This window comes from Brachyistius frenatus, unplaced genomic scaffold (genome assembly GCF_029030835.1).
Source record: "Brachyistius frenatus isolate BFR_SWC_R1_liver_20210118 unplaced genomic scaffold, ASM2903083v1 Contig_21, whole genome shotgun sequence".
NCBI classification, from domain to species: Eukaryota; Metazoa; Chordata; class Actinopteri; family Embiotocidae; genus Brachyistius; species Brachyistius frenatus.
Genome location: NW_027210620.1, coordinates 525,031 through 543,634, shown reverse-complemented (window position 1 = coordinate 543,634; position 18,604 = coordinate 525,031). Strand labels below are relative to the sequence as shown.

Here is an 18,604-nt window from a genome sequence, read left to right as displayed (position 1 = left end):
ATGAAAAGGTGATAATTACAATGTTCACAGTCTTAGTTAGCGCATTAGCATGCGCACATTTGCTAAGAGGATAAAAGCGAGCTGCAAATTTGTAACCCCTTGACCATTGAACTGTTGTTTATCATTATCAAATGACCAAGTTTACAGCTCCCAGTAGCAGGTACTTTAGTGGGAGCTGATGTTTCTTAGAATATTGACAGTGACCCCAGGGAATCATTATTTTCTTCTGAAAATCTAATTGATGAAATATTGACCGATTGATGTTGCTAACTTAAAAGTCACTTATAAGGTATTACAATTTATTTATACAGCAAATTACTGCGAGGACCAAATGTCATGTCAAATTCATTGACACCTTTCACCTAAAACTCAGATTATCAAGCGAGTGGTGTTCCAAGAAAAACCTTCAGGGAATTATCAAAACCAGAATAATTTATCCTCTGGGGACCATAAATATCTGAATAATACTTCTTGGTTATCTTATTCAGTCATTTTCCAAAGTCACTAACATGACTGTGAATGGAGGTTTAATTTTTTTTTGGGGGGGGGCACATTTCCCCCAAAAAAATCTTGCCTCAGCTCACCTGTTAATTTGAGACCTTTCCTTCCTCTTACATTTTACAGGTTATGAATTTACAACTTCATTTAACAACCCTCGAGATACAGTTCGCCTTCAAAGGCATAACTGTAGGTCAAAGCAAAGCTCTGCTGTAGGTGACTAAAACCAGACAAATGTATCACTGAAGCTGCCAGGAGCTGGTGTGACCGGTGCAACCAAGATTTAAACTAATCTGTTTCACACACACACAGTCTTGTACATATTAAAACAAAGATATGATTAAATCCTGTTCCTACTGGTGAGCAGACTGATTGTCTTTGACCTCACACTCCTGCCCCTCTGTTGATGTTTCACTTGATTAATGGTGAGTGGGAGTTTACCATCAAACACTGGCAAAGGTCTGCAAGGGAAAAAATGTGGTTATAAAATCCATCATTTCACAAGTTTGAAAAGAAAACTGCAGAGCGGTTGTACTGAAGAGAGAGCCAGAATGTATACAGAAAAACTGAGCGGCAATTTGTTTATAAAGCCGAACTGGAACAAACAGCAAGGACACAGAAAAGGAGGAAAACAATCAAAGTGTAGGAGAATGTCAATGAGGTTTTCACATTCCCAGACATATTTCTAGTCAGCAGAAGTATTAAAGAGTCTGTGTGGCTTTGGTATTAAAGGCAGTCTGTTCCTCTACAAAAAAGAAAAAGAAACCAAAAGTTGTGTTTGATTATTCATCTTCATATTAAGTTTTTCCTACCCTGCCGCCTTTCGACACTTTGTTAATTGTCTTTGACAATTCGCTTGACAGCGAAGAACATTAGCATTGCATTTTGAAAGCAACCAATCTGCTCTCACAATCTTATTCGCGCTGCGGTGATGTGCAGCACCTGCTAATTTTCCTCCGACCTGAATCCAGTGATTCACTGCCGAGTGAAGTGATCATAACAGCTGGGGTTTAATCTTACACGCATCCCTGTAGGAGACACTTCACTCAGCACCTCCAATCAACGCAGCATGAGGAGGAACATCCTGCGTAGTTCTGTAACATGCAATTGTGAACAAAGCAGCCAGCAAAGTTTTGACAAATGAGCTTAAAAATAACAATACGATTCCCCCCCCCCCCAAAAAAAAGCAGACTGCATAAAACGGCGGAGTCTTTTGCATCCTATTTGCCGAATCCTTGTCGAAGCGCCATGCTGTCACCGCTCAGGATTTAAGAGATACAAAATACTCAAAGTATGTCTTACAAGGCAACTCTAAGGAAGCCTGCGAGATTTTTTTTTTTATTTCTGAAAGGTGTCATCAGTCATCGTATTCATCTGAAGTCATCCATCCCAAAAAAGAAATGCTGAGAGAGACATTACATTGAGTTTAAAAAGCTTGTAGAACAGAAACTTGGCCCGGATTTCAACTTAAATACAATCAGCATTTACATTCCAACACTACAATAAAACAAGATATCTGTCCTGACCTAACTGCTAATTTACATACTTGTGAAAGAGCAACTCCAAATGACACACTGTAAAGAACCCAAGATCTCATTTCTCTCTGTGGTCATTAACCCCCAAAGTAAATCATCTTAAAAATTACAGCTTGATTTATGACTAAATGACAGAAAGTTCATACAGGAGGTGATGTTTTATAACAAAAAAATTCAAAAACAATTTGACCTGAATTAAAAAGGCATTTCCCCCCACAATAAATGTTACCCCTAAACCGTCTTGAGAGAACATTAATCTGATATTAAACTGGTATTACAGTGTCACCATTTTACTCTGCTTTAGGGGGCAAAGGACAATTTTACAGATGAAAAATAAAAACAATACGACAGCTCAAACCTTTTTGATATTCAAGTGCTGCAACTAAAAAAATAAAAAGTATTCTTGTATGTTTGTGAAAAATGACGTGACATCAGGGCACGTATTCTGTAACTGAGGCTTCTACATGGATTCATTGGAGCGGAGAAGCTGAGAGTCTCTGCGGTTGTTCACATTAGTAGGTCAACACTCAGGAGGTTAAATGCTTCTCACCACAGGCCATTTGTTTCAATGACAACTGCTATGTATAATATACTATTCAACATAATACAGGTATGAAATAATAATCGCTGCCTTGATTGGACAAAATGTCACAGCGTATGGAGGCATGAGGGAAAGAAACAACTGATGTGGGTTCACTGCTTATCTTACCAATCTAGAAGCAGCATTAGACATCCTGCTTTATAAGATTTAATACATTTTCTATAAATTATCTTTCGGTCCGTCTTAGCCCTGAATACCAGTGTGGGCATAGATGATGTAAACGATTCAGAGGTGTCTGCGAATTTTCTCAGTTAATCAAAGTTTAATGCAAATGCAACTGGACTTCTTTCAGTGTCTTGAAGACGTTTTGGCTCTCATCCAAAAGGTTTCTTTAGTTCTGAAGAAGAATATACAGTTCTGACATATATACATAGTTCTAAAGAAGATGTGAAGAAGCCTTTTGAAAAAGTCAACATCTCAGGTCCATTAGACGTGCTTTGGCTCCACTGGTTGGATGACTTGGGGGTGCACTGAGAAGTCTGATGTGGATAGAGTCGAAAAGTTTCAGGGCGTTTGGAAAAACGTTCCCTGTTATGTGCGAAGTTCAGAGGACAGGTTCAAGGAGTTTCCGGGAGGTTCGGGTGTAAGCTTGTTTCCTCTCTGGGATACTCTCGCTGTGCCCGACCAGAAGAAGTTGCTTTTAACTTGTCAAAGTCAATATATCATCTTACTGGCTCATTTCAAGGGCACTGCTCACCAAGATTAAATGAATTGCTAGTTTTAACATGAGGTTGAAAGGTTGGACATTTTTATATGATATCATCTCTCGGGCAATAATTCGAATAAAAGTTAGAAAATAATTCTGAAGCTTAGAAACTAAACCCCATATTATTTTGGAGTCTCTGACAGTGGGTGGGTTGCCGACTGGGAGAAGCTGAAAGTGTCTGATATTTTACCTAAACTGCACCTGAGATATTAACCACAGACAGAATCTGAAAACAAAACAGCAAATAGATGAGTTTTTCCTGTAAAAAAAAAAAAAAAAAAAGTACACTTGGTGTGTTGCTGAATAATCAAATAACTATAACATTTCTACATAAACTATATTTGTAGATAAAACATTCAATATGGTCAGTTTTCAATGTTTTGTGTCTTAATTAGAGGTTTAAGGTAAAGATAACGCCAAGGAGAATCTGATACAAGCATCCTTTACTGGTCCTACATGTGATGGAAGTGTAGGGGGTCGGGAGGGGTCATGGTTCATCGATGAAGCATCCTGGTAAAATGCAAATTTAACTGCCAAACATATGAGCAGACAGGCTTGAACCGACACTTATGAGACAAGGGAGACAGCCCGAGAACTGTGAATGCATAACACATCGAGGAAATAGAATTTTTCTGTCAATTAATCAGCAGCCCTGCCGCTGTAATTATCTCGGAGCACAGACCAGTGGTCAAGCGATCGTCAGTTTTAATGGGAACGCATAGCTTTGAATCCTGACCGACTGGTGGGGGAATCAGAAAGATATTGGATTCCTGAGAGAAGACATTTATATCTGAGGATGTATAGACCGTAGGGGGAATTTCGTGTCAAATTAAATTACATGAGATTAGCAACAAAAGCTGCAAGGAAACAAAATGTGTTCAGTCAGCACCACAAGTGTCTGGGAATTAACTAAAATACTTAACTGAGGCGAGGCTATGGAGAGCAGAAAGCTTCTGACCTACAGCTGCATAATTACTGATAAAGCTGCAGGAGCGCTCATATGGCGCCGTATGGTTTATTTGATTTTCTCTCTACTTAAGAGGCTCCAGTCTCATGTACAGATTTATTGGAGGTGAATTTATATATAACCCATCGTTTAAATTGTACTAAGGTTTAAAGTTACGCAGGTGGGTAATGTCACAGTTAGTGAGCCGCCTGCGGGTTTCAGCTACCAGGCTTCATTTGGCCCACCTCAGCTCCACCCACGCACTACCTCTATGCCCAGCTTCGGATCAGCTGGGAGTTAGATGGGAGTCAGGCGCCGCCAAGATGGCCAAGATGGCGAGGGTCAGAGACATAGATTTAAGCTTCAAAACCGCTCTTAAACGAACCTGCGGGTGACATTACGGAAGCCACATCTTACATTCTACTTCTGCGTATCATTGAAATTGTTGTCCGATACCGTTTCTCATACAATTGCTTACAGGACCATTACGGAAGTGTGTTTAGCTACCATTGAAATACGAATATCGATCACCAGCCACACAGTACATAAGCACGCTTTATTTAATTTTGAGAGTTTGAAACATTTGGCAGACACGTGCCTCATCTGTAAGGTTACATGGACGTACCAAGCCACCCACGACTGTAAACGCCTACCTACAGAACTGAGAGAGTCCTGACTACCTGACCTTTCAATAACAAACTTAAAATGTGGCGTTCAGCAAACCAAACTCACCGATCATGTCTCGCCACTCTACCTTATCTCTGGCAATGGCTTTACGTTCTCTCATTGTTTTCTATATATCCACGGGTGGAGCAGCAGTGACCTGTGAATGAATTGCTGCAATTGATCGACAGCAATCATAGACAGCAGCCGGCTTTCCGTTTCCTTCGAAAGGCTCCACTTACATTGACTGCTGGACTTGAGAAAAGAGTCAGTCTTCTTCTGCATTTTCCTTTTGTGCGTTTCCTGGTATCTTGTGTAACAAAAAGAACAATGAAAATGTCAAACTCTTTGCATGTCACACACACACAAACTGTCACTAATCCATCTGATACATGCAGCAATATGACGCGCAGGATATTTACCCCTAAATAGGGACATTCACGCTTGTTACCTAGCTGTGAAATGCTGTCAAGTTCAATAATGCCAACTGCCATTAGCGTGCACAAACATTACTTACCGCATGGCTGCATTTGGATTGACTGAGGTAGGTAGGTAGCTGGCTAGTAACTTCACCGTGGATATGCTGGCTTTGGTGGGCTGGTCAAATGGCTGTGATTGGCTCAATGGTCGTTCAATCAATCTCACTTGACCAATAGGTTTTCATGTAGCCAGACCGGGGGCGGGTTGTATTTATGTTTTGTATTGCTTTGCGTTGTTTTATACTGCAATGCTTGCTAAGGTTTTGTATTGATTTTTGGCCACCAATTTGAAAAAAATTAACGAATTAGCTAACTCTGGCAAATTTCGTTGATGTGGAAGTTGAAATATTGACCAAGTGTTTTCTGTCCCTTGCATATAAAATTTAAAAGTACATTCAATTTAAATAAATTGAATGAAAAGCTCTTTGCTTTGAGTACACTTTGATTGAGGCATAAATTAAATGTCAGTCTGGATAGTTAATAGTTTACTTTTTTCTCTTAAAATAGGTAGGTATCCTACATACACCAGAGTCTGAGTTACAACAGCATCATCACAACAGTTCTTCACTTCTGTCCCTGTTTATTTTATAAGGTGCTATATTAGGCTATGATAAATGAAGTTGTATCAGCTGTTTTATATCAAAGGCAGGACTAATGGGATGGACATAGATCCCTGTGTTCATCTAAAAGGATTGCAGCAATAAATTAACTAATAGCATGTTTATTTGTGTTGTGTTTGTATGTTGACTTATGGGCGTATTAATAGCTGTGTGTACCTGTCGCCCTCTTTGAAGGAGTAGGTCCTCCGCCTTTCTAAATAAGGTGATTACTTTCACAAACAAAGCATCAATTGGGCTGCAGCAGGGGAATATGTTTAAAGTCTGAGTGAGCAGCATGAAATTTGAGCTCCTCGGATGCAAAGAATGACATAGTATTCATCATCATCCCAATCAGTCAGTGCCAAACAAAAACCCTGCCAAGGTTGGGTGTGATCAAGGATGAAATATGAACGTTTCACAGTTACATCTGAACCCGCAGCAGCTTGGCATATATAATTAACAACGGTATTTTAACACGAACAGCTAATGAAGCAAAGAGAGGCTACAGTCAAATCAAACTATACTGGGAGGAATATAAGTGGAAAGACAAACTAATCCAGTTGATAATTGAGTTAACCCCCACAATCCCACTTCTGATCAGCTTTCTGCCAGAAAGTAAGTCACCATCTCCATCGTACAATTGTGATCCTTCCCTCAAAATTGTATTTATAAAATATGTATACATTATTCCAATGCTATTTCTCGCTGTTTTACAAAGTGAGCAGTACTGAGTTTGCATGATCTTTTACCACCATCTAGTGGTTCATCCTTCTGTGCTTGTTCTAAATCAGTAAGCACCAAAAAAAAAAAATGTTTTAAAGGCACAAGGCCTGAAGAACCAAAGAAAAAATAGTTTTGTGGTGGTAAATAAAGAGGGAATACAAAGCAACAACAACAACAACAAAAAACAACATAAATATGAATAGGTGAGTGTACAAAGGGGAGGAACGTAATTTTCAAACAATGCCATGAAACTGTACTTTTGCTGTGTCGTTCCACTGTCTTCTGGGTTTTTAAAAAGAACTACATCTGAACTGATCGGATTAACATTCAAATCAGTTCCATATGGAATATGTATTACAAGACTGTGTTCCAAATGACCTACTTTCCTTAGTACACTCATATATATTAGCGCACTTCTTTTAAGGTAGATGAAGCCCTAAATATGACAGAGAAGCCGAGGAAACTCACCTGTACTGGAAACCCGACTGCACCTCAGGCATGTCAATCAAACCTAAGGCCTAATGTCTAATCAGTTGTGGAATCATTTTCTGATGGACCACAAGAGAAATGATCAGGCGTGAAGATATATACCGACACCACAATATTTTGTGGAAATAATGTGACGACTTTGTATGTAATGAAAGAAGTTGTTATTGGAGCCAGAGTTTTTGTTGTTGTTGTTGTTGTTGTTTTGGTGCCAGCCCCAATAGCAGCCTCGTAATTCTGAATCTAAATTTAAAAAAGGTAGTATTACCAAGTGTGATTTCCTTAAATAGATGTCTTCTCTGAGCTGTGCAGAACACCGTTTTCAGTACTGCGACACCCGCAAACTCAGAAGTGCAAACGAAGGTCCGATCTATTCTTCGATTTCTACCGTCGTGACGTCTCGCAATGTGCGCGTTAACGTCACTGGATGCGTCAAACTGTAAACACTCCTGCTCAGGCAGCAGCAGCAGCAGCAGCAGTAAGCCTCGGTGTTGGCGAACATGTCGTGCCAGCGTTTCATATTTCAGGCGCCAGGAGTTTCAGTCGTCGCTGCATAAGTTAATACTTATAGTCGCTATCAGATTATATGATAAAAAAAAAAAAAAAATCTTTTTCGGGGTTTTACAAGAAAGCGTCAGATTGCTGTCGTAAAGGGAGGGAGGGAGGGAGGGATGGGGGGAGCTAGTTCAGCTAGCTTATCTCCCAGACGCGAAGTAAAGTCTGCCGCGTTTAAATGCTCGAAGCTCGCCCTGCTCCGATGGTGCTGTCCTTGGTGAGCCTGTGCGCCCGGGAGGTGGTGAGCGACCACAGCTCGTCGCCCAACTGGCTCAGGTGGGTGCCCCGGGAGCTGTACAGACCGCTGCTGGAGGCCTCCTTCGCCGGCTGCAGACCGCTGACTGTGGGTGAACTGGTGCAGCGGTGGCCCGAGCGCACGCTGCGCGTCGGCGGACGCAGGAAACGGGGCCAGACCGCGCCGAACCGACTCTGCATCCAGGGTCTGCTGCTCGCGGTGGTCAGAGGGCTGTCGGACGCGAGGTGAGAAGTCGTTCGGATAAATGGACCCGTGTGGCGTCGGCGGTTGTTTTGCGTTAAGTACCGTTTAACACTTTCACGTCTAGATCTTCGCTGCACGTGCTGGACCTCGGTGGACTGCAAGGGGACGAGGGCGGGATGGGGGACCCGATGGGAGGCTGGTCCCTGACGGTAGCCCTCTGCACCATGGTGGTCCAGGCCAGAGCCGGAACACGGAGGGCGCAGAAGAAAGAAGGAGACCGCGAGAGGAAACGGTTCTCTGTCCTTGAAAGAGAGAGAGATCCGAAAAGAGAGAGGGGCCTGAGGAAGAGGGGAAAGGAGCTAAACGGTGACGAGGCGAGCGGTAACGGAGAGAGGACTGGACCTCCTGGGCCGCCGGGCGAAGAGGAGCTAAACACAGGGGTCAGAAGGAGGATGGAGATAGACCGGAAAAGAGAGACGGCGGTGACAGGTTTAGGAGGCAGTAAAAAGGAGGCGGAGGAAAAAGAGGTGGACAGCGACGTGCTGGTGCACGTGAGAGCGGATCTCTTTGTCAACGCCCGCTCTTGGGAGCGTGTGCGCACGGCCCTGAGCGCATCAGGACCCCTGAAGCTCCAGTGCAGGTATCTACGCGTGGAAGAGATTTCCGTGTCGAGCATCAGGACCCTGCTGGACCTGCTGCCCCGCACGGGTCTTCTGGGCATTGACGTTCGCTACAGCAGCCTCGGGGTGGCTGGCCTGGCTGAACTGCTGCCTCTCCTCTCCAACTTCCCTGCACTGAGCTCCCTTCGCCTGCACTACTGCAACTTGGACTTTCGCAGAGACCTCGCGGGCCAGGAAGAGGCACTGAGGAACCTGTCGCAGGGTCTGACGCACCTGCGAGAGCTGCGGCGGCTCAGCCTCACTGCGCTGCGCCTGCCGGGTCAGCTGCGTGTGTTGCTCAGGTACGGCCTATTTCATTAAATGAACGCTACTCTTCAACCTTGTACGTACCCCAGGAGTCCTAAGTGACTAACATAATGTCAAATTTGTCTCCGAAGCGCAATGTTACGAAGGTGTTCGTGTTTCTCGTAAAATAAGCTGAATCGAACCTTAGATTTAGGACAACAAATGAACTTTCAAGCAGAAATGTAATAAAACAACCTGTTTGAAGGAACCTCTTGGGCAGTTCTCAGCATTTCTTAACGTTTTATAAACTTAAAGGTTAATGAATTAATCAAGAAGATAATCGGCAGATGAATCCATAATGATGGTAATCATTCGCTCTATTTGTAATCTCCAACCATAGACTGTATAATATATATATATATATATATATATATATATAAATAATATATATATATATATATATATATATATATATATATATATATTGCTAATGAAATTGAAATAGCTATTTAAAAATATTGGAGCCCTTTTTTTTTTTAATCCTTAATTTAAAACAAATTCAAATTACGAGACTAAAGATAGACGCTGACACGAGTAATGAAATACTTTGCTTGTCCTTCTTTTGATACAGCTCGCTGCCTCAGCCCCTCGAGATACTGGAGCTGCCCTACTTGAGCCTGAGTCCAGCTGACCTCGCCTATCTGTCCTGCAGCCATCACGTTTCCACGCTGCAGCAGCTGGATCTGAGTGAAAACCGTCTCGACGAACACACCCTGCCCTCTGTCTGCCGCCTGCTCTCTCAGGCCTCCAGCAGCCTGCAGCATCTCTGTCTAAGTGGCTGCGGTCTGACTGACGGCCTGCTGGGACTCCTGCTGCCCTCGCTGGGGGGCTGCTTTGCCCTCAAGAGCTTGGCTCTGGCCCTGAACCCGCTTTCCATGGCCGGCCTCATGGACCTGATGAGGATGGCTGTGCGAATGCCCTCCCTGCGGCAGCTCCTGTACCCCACCCCCCTGGAGGACTACCAGCCGGGCCTCCCTGACCTGCCCTCCAGTGCTCAGCTCTTAGACTGGCCTCTGGATGAATCCACAGACATCAGCATGACCAGCTGCCAGCTCAACAGAGTGCTGAAAGACAGCGGACGCTCTGACCTCTTCCTGACCTGCGACCTGCTTAATTATGATAAAGATTTGGTGGAGTAGAGCAGAGGTCATTAGAAGAACGCCTGCTTTTTAGCTCACTCACCGACATACCAGAGCAATGTACATAAGCCTGACAATCTTTTTTTCCCAAAAAATGTTTTGCCTTTTCTCTGACGCCATATGTCTCGTGAAGGATTTGTAATGTATTTAAGCTTTTTTCAGTTGAATCCAATTCAATAAACGTAGCAAGACTTGAGTCAAAACAACACAGGTTTCCACCAGGGGCCAAAAATCTAAATTAACTGTTGTTTTCAGTCAAAACTAGCTGGGTTAGATGGCAATGAGGAAGGTCACATGGGCACCCAATTAACACGTTTATTGTTAGCAGCCCGAATGTGATGCATCAAAAGGTCAACACTTACAGATTACACTCAAACGTACAGATGGAGGTGATGATTTAACACCATGGGTGGAGACACCAATACGCCATTCAATCATAAACACTACTTTCATGAAATCACTTGTTTACTATATAAATGCAACATTTATTGAAAAGTGTCAAAATGATTAGTGCTTTGTGAATGACTTTGCCAGGATAGTTGGGGATTACTTTCTTTATACACACTGTTCTTTCAAATACAGTAATATGTGATCAGATATTATAAGTCCATACTACATGTCAACAACCAAAACTACAAGTTTGACAGTAATTTCCCTTAATAGAAAATGAATGTAACAGTAAAATATTTAGTTTGATTTTGTGCCAATGAATTGCCTTTTTTGCTCAGCAAGGTTCTTAGTTTGTGCTGCTTTATCTCGCATATCTGTGATATAATGATGTTTCTTGAACGTTTTAAAATGTTTATTATCAAGCTTTCTGTATTCATCCACCAGCATCAGAAAATAAGTGTACCAAATCAGTCTTATGTGTAACATAGAAATTCATTTGTGTACTGAAATACACAGAATAAATCAGTCATAAAGCAAAGATGTTTAATTTTTGCAATTCCTGTTCAAATCATGTTTTTTGCAGAGGTTTGTCAGGTGTTAGTGGGATTGTTACAGACGGTTTAAAAAGCAGAGAAGCGTCATCTGTAGTACTCTACATAAGACTGCTGTTGAATGAAGTAGTGCTGAGTCCAGGCCTTCAGCCAGTCCTCTTCGGAGGAGACGTAAAACGGGCTCAGAGTGACTCGAGGTAACGGCAGAGAGATGAAGTTGGGGAAGTGCATGAGGAAGGGACGATTTCTCAGGGGGGGCAGAATTATACCTGGATGACATGAGTGACATAATGTTTATTTTGTGCAAGGAACCCATCCTGTTTTAATAGAAAGTCTTTGCTCAGACACATCTTACCTGGTGGCCTGCGGATCCTGGCCATGGTATACGTCTCTCCTAGCCGCAGGATTGGTTGATAACTACTGCAAAAACAGAAAACGGTAAAAATAAATAAATAATTGTAGCAGTCTTTAGTTTACAAAGAAAACGCCTATACTTTACGTGCATGACTTTCACATACCAGTCATACAGAGGCAAGAGCACTGTGTTTTGGGGGCCAGCAGGTGCAACACATCTGGCCTTCATGTACTCCTCTTCTTGCACCGAGCAGAAATAATTGAGCACATCCACCGCGTTGACGGTTTGGGGATTCCACTTTGCTGTACCCCTGATGTACAGATATCTGTTGTGTTCCTGGTGGTCGTGGAAATGAAGGGATGGGGGGGGGGTGGTAATCACAGAGGCAATAAGTCAACAACACAGTGACAAGCTCTCATCTATTCCTATTTAGAGGAGTTAAGGTCACGGTAAAGGACACGAGAGACACAGGAGAGCCTTTCACTTTTCAAACACCTGTTCTGTCCTATTATCACACTCAAAAATACTTTAAAAGATTACAAAAATGTAACAGAGAGATGAGGATTTAAATAAAACATGTCTGTTACATTGAATTTGGAGGTCCATAACGTCAACCAACAATCTGCTTTGCTATAGAGGGTCTTCCAGACGTCAGACTGGTCCTGCAGCTCCGGGTCCCAGGTGTTCAACGTGGGCCACAGCCACTCCTTGGCCTCATCTACACCTAATGCTTCCAGCATGTGCATTACTGTTTCCCTATCAGTGAAAAACCAAAACATAAAACAAACCTTCAGTTCTTCTGAAGTCGAATTTGCTCCAAAAATGTGCTCCAAAACTGGAGAAGCTTTTTATTCAAGCAGTGGTGAACTCACCAGAGGCCGAGGCTTTTATAGGCTAGAAGAGTCAGAAACGTTTTTATCATCAGATCATCCTTTCTATTTCTCAGACTCTCCAAAAGATCCAATATTTTAGCAATCACAATCTTCTCCACAGGCGACTGAAACACACGTAAAAATCAATCACAACCCCATAATCCACTGCTTAAGATGCACAGAGACAACATGGATCTCACAGTACCATGTTGGGTCTCGCAAATTTGCACACGCAGTCGTTGAGGCCTATATAAAGCTCGTTTGTGTTCCGTAAGAGTGCAGCGCTGTGCAGCGTCTGTATTACAGCGAGGATCGTAATCCTGGATGGGATGCTGCAGATTTGCAGATATTTCAGCAGCATCAAGGAGAAGTCATCTGGAGACAGGGTGCTCGGGATTCTCTGCACACACACACACACACACACACACACACACACACACACACACACACACACACACACACACACACACACACACACACACACCTCAAGATCTAATCAACATTATCACTGTGCATTGCAGATTAACTTTGCGTTATCCTACCCTTTTATCAGGGTAAATGTCACTGAACCAATCCATCGCTATAAACTGTTTGAGGAACGTCGGCAGCTCGGGGGAGAATTCCCGCGGAGGACTTGGTGTCACGGTCCTGGGACGATGCCAGCGCGGAGAAGAAGTCTGGGGTTCGGGTTGCTCCACTGGATGGACCAGGATCTCTGCAGGCTACACAGACAAGTCACAGATAAATGAGAGCCAATAGTCTCACGTATCTCCTGTTGAAATAAGACAATACGTGCTCTTACCTCTTCAACCTTCTTCACGATGATGGGTATGATGGGTATGATGGGTACGATGGATGTGTTGGGTATGATGGGTGTGATGGGTATGATGGGTGTGACGGGTATGATGGGTGTCCCGAATTTCTCAACAGGCTGTGGTTCGACTACCATGAGGGTCCTTCGAGGCTTCTTCTCACGCACCTCCTGTGTGACCAAAAACATATCCATGGATAACAAACGACTGCATGTGCCAGTAAACAAACTCTCTTAACATTTAAATATCAAATGCACTCTATTGAAGCTGTAAATTCTTCTTTAAATTTCAAACTGCTTCTTTGAGCAACTTAATTAATTACCTTAAATCAAGCATCCAAAGTGCACGTAAGCAAGGTTTTGTTTATCGTGCTGATATTTCATACCTTCTTTCTGTTTAGTCTGGGTTCAAGGCGGACTTCCTCCACTTCTTCTAACTTGGGAAGGGTGTAGTGTCTCAAGTAGTTTGATTCAGGATTATATGTCCATGTATCTATATCTGAGGTCTCATCCAAATTAATCTGTAAAAAAAACAAAATATAAATATCTCTGCATAATGAAAATATGCAGAACGTTCAATAAAATGGACATTTCTTGAAAAATGCAGATGCTGTCTGTAAAGATTTCTAGACAAAGAAGCTTCTAGATTAATATTATTGAGATGAGTGTCCTACAATATCTTTGAACTGATGTACTTAGCATTTAGCTTCAGGCTGGTGCTACTTATTAAAGGAGAGATGATTATGAAGTTAATTTGCCAAATTCTGCATTTTATTGAAAGTAACGAAGATAAGTGAGCAAAATAATTTAGATTTAGGGGAGGAAAGAACCTTTATATTGAATGGCAGGCCATATACGATTTTCATGTAGCAATCAAACGCCTTTTCCCTGGTTTGCTTTGTACTGCGAGGCTTCCTCTTCTTGCATTTTACTGTGCCTTGCACGAGTGCAGCCAGGTCTATGTTCGAGATCACCAAGCTCTCCTGAAACAAGAAAAGTGAAAGAGATATTATGACTTATGAGGTATCTGAATAACATTAGTTTGCAACTGTCTTAAATTCTGCTATTTGACACACACCTTCCGTGGTTGCATGTCGGCAGTCAATAATCGATTGTCGGCAGCTGCTTGCAACTTATTTTCTTCATATTTAGATGGGCTAGAAGTCCTGTTTGCGCCAATATTGTTCATAGCTTAGTAGGTCGTTGTTTTGCATTATTTTTTTAATATGATATATGTATGAATCTTACTGTCTTTGGTTGTACGTTTCCTTTTCCTCAGGGATAGGCACGTCAGGAAAAGGTACATAAGCGTAAGGGAGCTGTAACAATCAAAAAGGAAATTAAAAAAAATGCGCAGATTATACCTCATGGCCACAGTCACACAGCCAGTCATCCAGCTGAATAACTTACTGTTTCTTTGTTGTTTAATGGCAGTAACTTTGCACAGTCCATCCTGTACAGGTCCCCTCTGATGCCCAGGAACAACTGCCCTGTAAGGCCACTGCGTGCCAGACACTCGGGCACTGCATTCAGGTGGAGCGTCCTGCAGGGGTCACAGACACAAACCTGCAGTATGTAGACATACACCAAACTGAAAAAAAAAAAACACCTTTTACATTTATAATGCAAAAGAGCAGTGAACTCCAACCTGATGAGGCGATTCTCCTCATTCCAGATACGCACGGTCCTATCGAGACTGCTGGAAACAAACACCTTCAGATCAGGAAACACACACAGTCCTGCAAGAAAAACCGAGCAATCAGTCACTCACAGACACACGCAGAAACAACAAGGCAATCCACAGTATATAATTCATTAGGGATTTAAATGATTTCCGTGACCTGTGAAGTGGTCTGAATGTGCTTCCCTGGGTTGGCAATCTGTCTGGCTCTGATCGATGAGGTTGAAAAGCTTCAGGCAGCAGGAGCTGCTGTTGGGCTCCTGAAATGTCAGGGCCAGCTGAGCCCCCAGTGCTCCCAGGTAGATTTGAGGCTGGTCGCAGTGCAGGCTCAGTTGTTGGGTGAGACAGTCCTCGATGAAGGGGTTTACGCTCCACACCACCACTGTCAAATCCTCACCTTGACGATTGGGATAAAGTCATCAAATTATCACTGACACGGACACAAAAGGGAATAAAGATATAGATTGAAAATACCTGTGGAGAGGAGGTAGCCGTTCTCAGAGTCCACCTGCACTCCGGTGACTCGCTGGCCATTGTGTGCCGGCATCCTGCACAAGACCTTTCCATTTTCTATTTTCAGAACGCTCACACAGCCTCCACTTTGGCCAAGAAAGATCAAAAACCTGTCAAAACACCACAAATACTGTCGCATTCACAGAAGCACAGTTCCTTTGGCACCAGTGAATATTAACTTTGAAATGAGAACTGACTTATTGCTGGCGTGAAGCAATGCTTTGATCCTGTGACAGGAACCCCTGCTCTCCTGTAACCTCTCCCACCCACAGAGAGCTCGCTGTGTATCTCCTACATAACTATAGAGCGCCATGCAGCAGGCTGGGCCGGGGGTCTGCAGATTCTCGGCATCATTTTCTGTCACATAGTCCGTCAGCTTCCAAAGTCCTTTGCCTCTGTCTTTCCATTTTTGCATCAAAGTGATTGGGTTAGTGAGTGTGTTGGCTTGGAGCACCGTACCTGCCTCAGTCAAGGCCAACAGAATCTCTTTGTGCAGGCAGTAGTCAGCACATAAAACCCTGTCCTTTGCATTGAAAGAAGTCAACACCGCTCCCGTTTCTGCAGCCACCAGAGAGATGGTACTGTCCCCACTGACACAGAGGAATCGTGCCGGGTAAGGAGGGGGGAGGGGAGTATAGACGATTTGTCTCAGTGGGGCGTTTTCATCACCACTGAGCTGACTGTGGAGGGTGTACAAAGCTCTCATGGTCCACAGGTCCACCCCCTGCTGTGAGAAAGAGAAGAAGATATCGCCTTTTCTTGTGCCTCCTATATACAGCGGAGGGTTTTTCTGGTTTGTGTGGACACACTCGACTGCGTCACACTCTTCCACATTCCAGCAACAGATTGTGCAGTCCGCTGAGCAGGACATCAGCATGCTTAATTCAGAACAGTAGAACAGGGAATTCACCACACCTAAATACAAGGGAACAAACAGAAAGCAGAAAAACTCAAGAGGATGTCCAATCATAAAGAGGCGGACGGAAAAAATGTGGAAGAGGCTCAGGGATAACTTTACCTTTATGTCCGGAAAAAGTCAGGCGAGGCTCCCAGTCTGGACCCCACACTCCAATGGACTGCTCTTGAGCAGCAATAATCAAACAGTCCAGTTGAAAGCAGAACACCATTGCAGTGATGTCGCTGTAAAACACAACAACACAACAATATTCATTCTCAAAAATTCACTTTCACAGCCTAAAAGATGTCCTCCTCTGCAGTGTATCCAATGCACCCATACACACCGTGACCAAAGATTCTTCTTCTGCTCCAAAACTCTCCCAAGGTCGAGGTCGACCACCGCCACGGCCTGCCCACACGCTACGAAGGCTCTGTGGGGCCTGCCGGGTCGCGGAGGGGCCAGTGCCATTTGTGTGAAAGTGCTGTGCTGCAGCCCCTTCTGGATCTTCACCTTACAACGCATGAGCATCACCGACCACACGCACACGTTCCCCATGCCCGCCGTCACAATCTCTGAGGAGCACTCCGCAGCCTGACACACACGTATGTCCAGGCTGTCGCGAGCAGTGTCCAGCGGGCGCAGCTCAGTGTCCAGAAGCGTGAAGACGGGCCCGGGGCCCCAGCCTACCACAAAGCCAGAGATCTTCGTCGCGGTCAAGCCCGTGAAAGGCAACGGCGCTAACACAGTCTGCTTGTGGCTGTCAGCTTTGTAAAGGTGGGCTGTGTTGTCTGAGTGGAGGCTGATGAATGCCGCGGTAGCCTCCGAATACATCACGAAACGCACGGGGCTGTCGCAGGAGAAATGCTGCAGGCGACAGAGACCGTGAGTGAACAACGGCTGCCTGTTTCTTACCTAGAGAAACAAACACAGAGAAGTTGTGTGTCTGTGTGTGTGTGTGTGTGTGTGTGTGTGAAAAACATCTGGAGGCTCACAGCAGGGCAGCGTCATGTTAGTCTACCTTCTCTACAGACTGCCCCACATCCTGTTTGAACAAAATCTGCGTTTCAGGCGGTCTCCCGTTTGACGTGTCAGAGTCTTCAGATTTCAGCCTCAGGATGGGACTGGGAAGGAGGACTGTGGTTGTTGTGCTCTTCTCTCCGGGGGCCACCATCTCCAACACTGTCTACGCAGGACTCAAAACAACAGCGTCTTATTCGGATGCTGACAGTCACATGTGCGTGGCACTGCGGAAAAAGGTACAAACAAAATGAAGTCTGGTGTGAATATTTGGTGTTGTTTAAATGTCTCTTTTTTAAAAAAAATTTTTACCTGCTTTAAAAACTATAAACTTAAATGATCTACTAGCTGTTAAACTATCTGTATTTACTGCTTTTATTCACAATGACCCTTATATTAAATTATTTAAAAGACTTTTTTGTAACTCTCACGTCTATAGACGTGGTTCTTGCCAGGTGAATCCCCTGTTTACTACCCATTTTCAGACATTTCCCATTTTGTTAGACAATACTACAACAATTAACAGTGCAGTAAAATGGTCTGGGGGAAACATGGGGATCATCTTTTTCCCTTTTTGTCTTTTGCCCATTCTGTTAAAACGGACCTGAAGCTTTGCATGTCACTTACTGTTCATCATCTGAGTCCAACACATACAGTTCAGAGAAACGCTATTTTGTAATACAGGCAGGTATAATAATTAAAAAAGTGGGGGAAAAAAGCAACCAAAAATCACTCACCTTTAGTTACTCCTTGGACTGAATATCTTTTCTCATAGTTTTTCTCGCAGGCTGGCGTCAGGTCTTCTAAAAAGTTGAAGATTTTGTTGTTGTTGTTGTTGTCGGTCAAGAAGCTAAAGGTTAACCGAGTTTACATGTTTATATTTAAGTACCTAATGTATCCCGGATACAGAAGTAGGTAATCAATATAATATTAATTAGTTAAGGCAGCATTAAAGTACTAAAAGTTTGCTCTGCGTCTGGGAGACCAGTGTCGGTTGCTAGGCGACGGGTTGCTCCGCTACGTCCAGGCGCGCAAGTCGCAAACTTCACGCTGCAAAAAGTTTCTCAGAAGAAGGTTGTTTTTTTTCATTCTTTCAAAAATAAAAGCACATTGTACAAACTTAGTTTTCTGGAAAACCAGGAGGTTAGACTCGACAGTACTGGGTATTTCTATAGCCTGGTT

General features: G+C 43.4%; 2 protein-coding genes across 2 annotated transcripts; one reads left to right on the top strand and one right to left on the bottom strand.

Moving 5' to 3' along the window:
• Window positions 1–7,686: 7,686 nt before the first annotated feature.
• LOC138619661 (leucine-rich repeat-containing protein 14) lies at window positions 7,687–11,262 on the top strand. Its single transcript, XM_069696294.1, has 3 exons — window positions 7,687–8,271; window positions 8,355–9,191; window positions 9,767–11,262. The coding sequence occupies exons 1-3, from the start codon at window positions 7,970–7,972 to the stop codon at window positions 10,332–10,334; spliced, it is 1,707 nt and encodes a 568-aa protein (XP_069552395.1). The 5' UTR covers window positions 7,687–7,969; the 3' UTR covers window positions 10,335–11,262.
• On the bottom strand, window positions 11,252–18,218 carry wdr97 (WD repeat domain 97). The gene is made up of 21 exons (XM_069696293.1): window positions 18,160–18,218; window positions 17,424–17,649; window positions 16,749–17,269; window positions 16,526–16,647; window positions 15,705–16,422; window positions 15,469–15,617; window positions 15,155–15,391; window positions 14,962–15,052; window positions 14,724–14,856; window positions 14,562–14,632; window positions 14,392–14,479; window positions 14,144–14,296; window positions 13,700–13,834; window positions 13,305–13,484; window positions 13,045–13,224; window positions 12,708–12,902; window positions 12,503–12,627; window positions 12,218–12,386; window positions 11,794–11,966; window positions 11,631–11,695; window positions 11,252–11,544 (listed from the first exon to the last, which is right to left on the bottom strand). The coding sequence occupies exons 2-21, from the start codon at window positions 17,574–17,576 to the stop codon at window positions 11,363–11,365; spliced, it is 3,840 nt and encodes a 1,279-aa protein (XP_069552394.1). The 5' UTR covers window positions 17,577–17,649; window positions 18,160–18,218; the 3' UTR covers window positions 11,252–11,362.
• Between the last annotated feature and the right edge of the window lie 386 nt (window positions 18,219–18,604).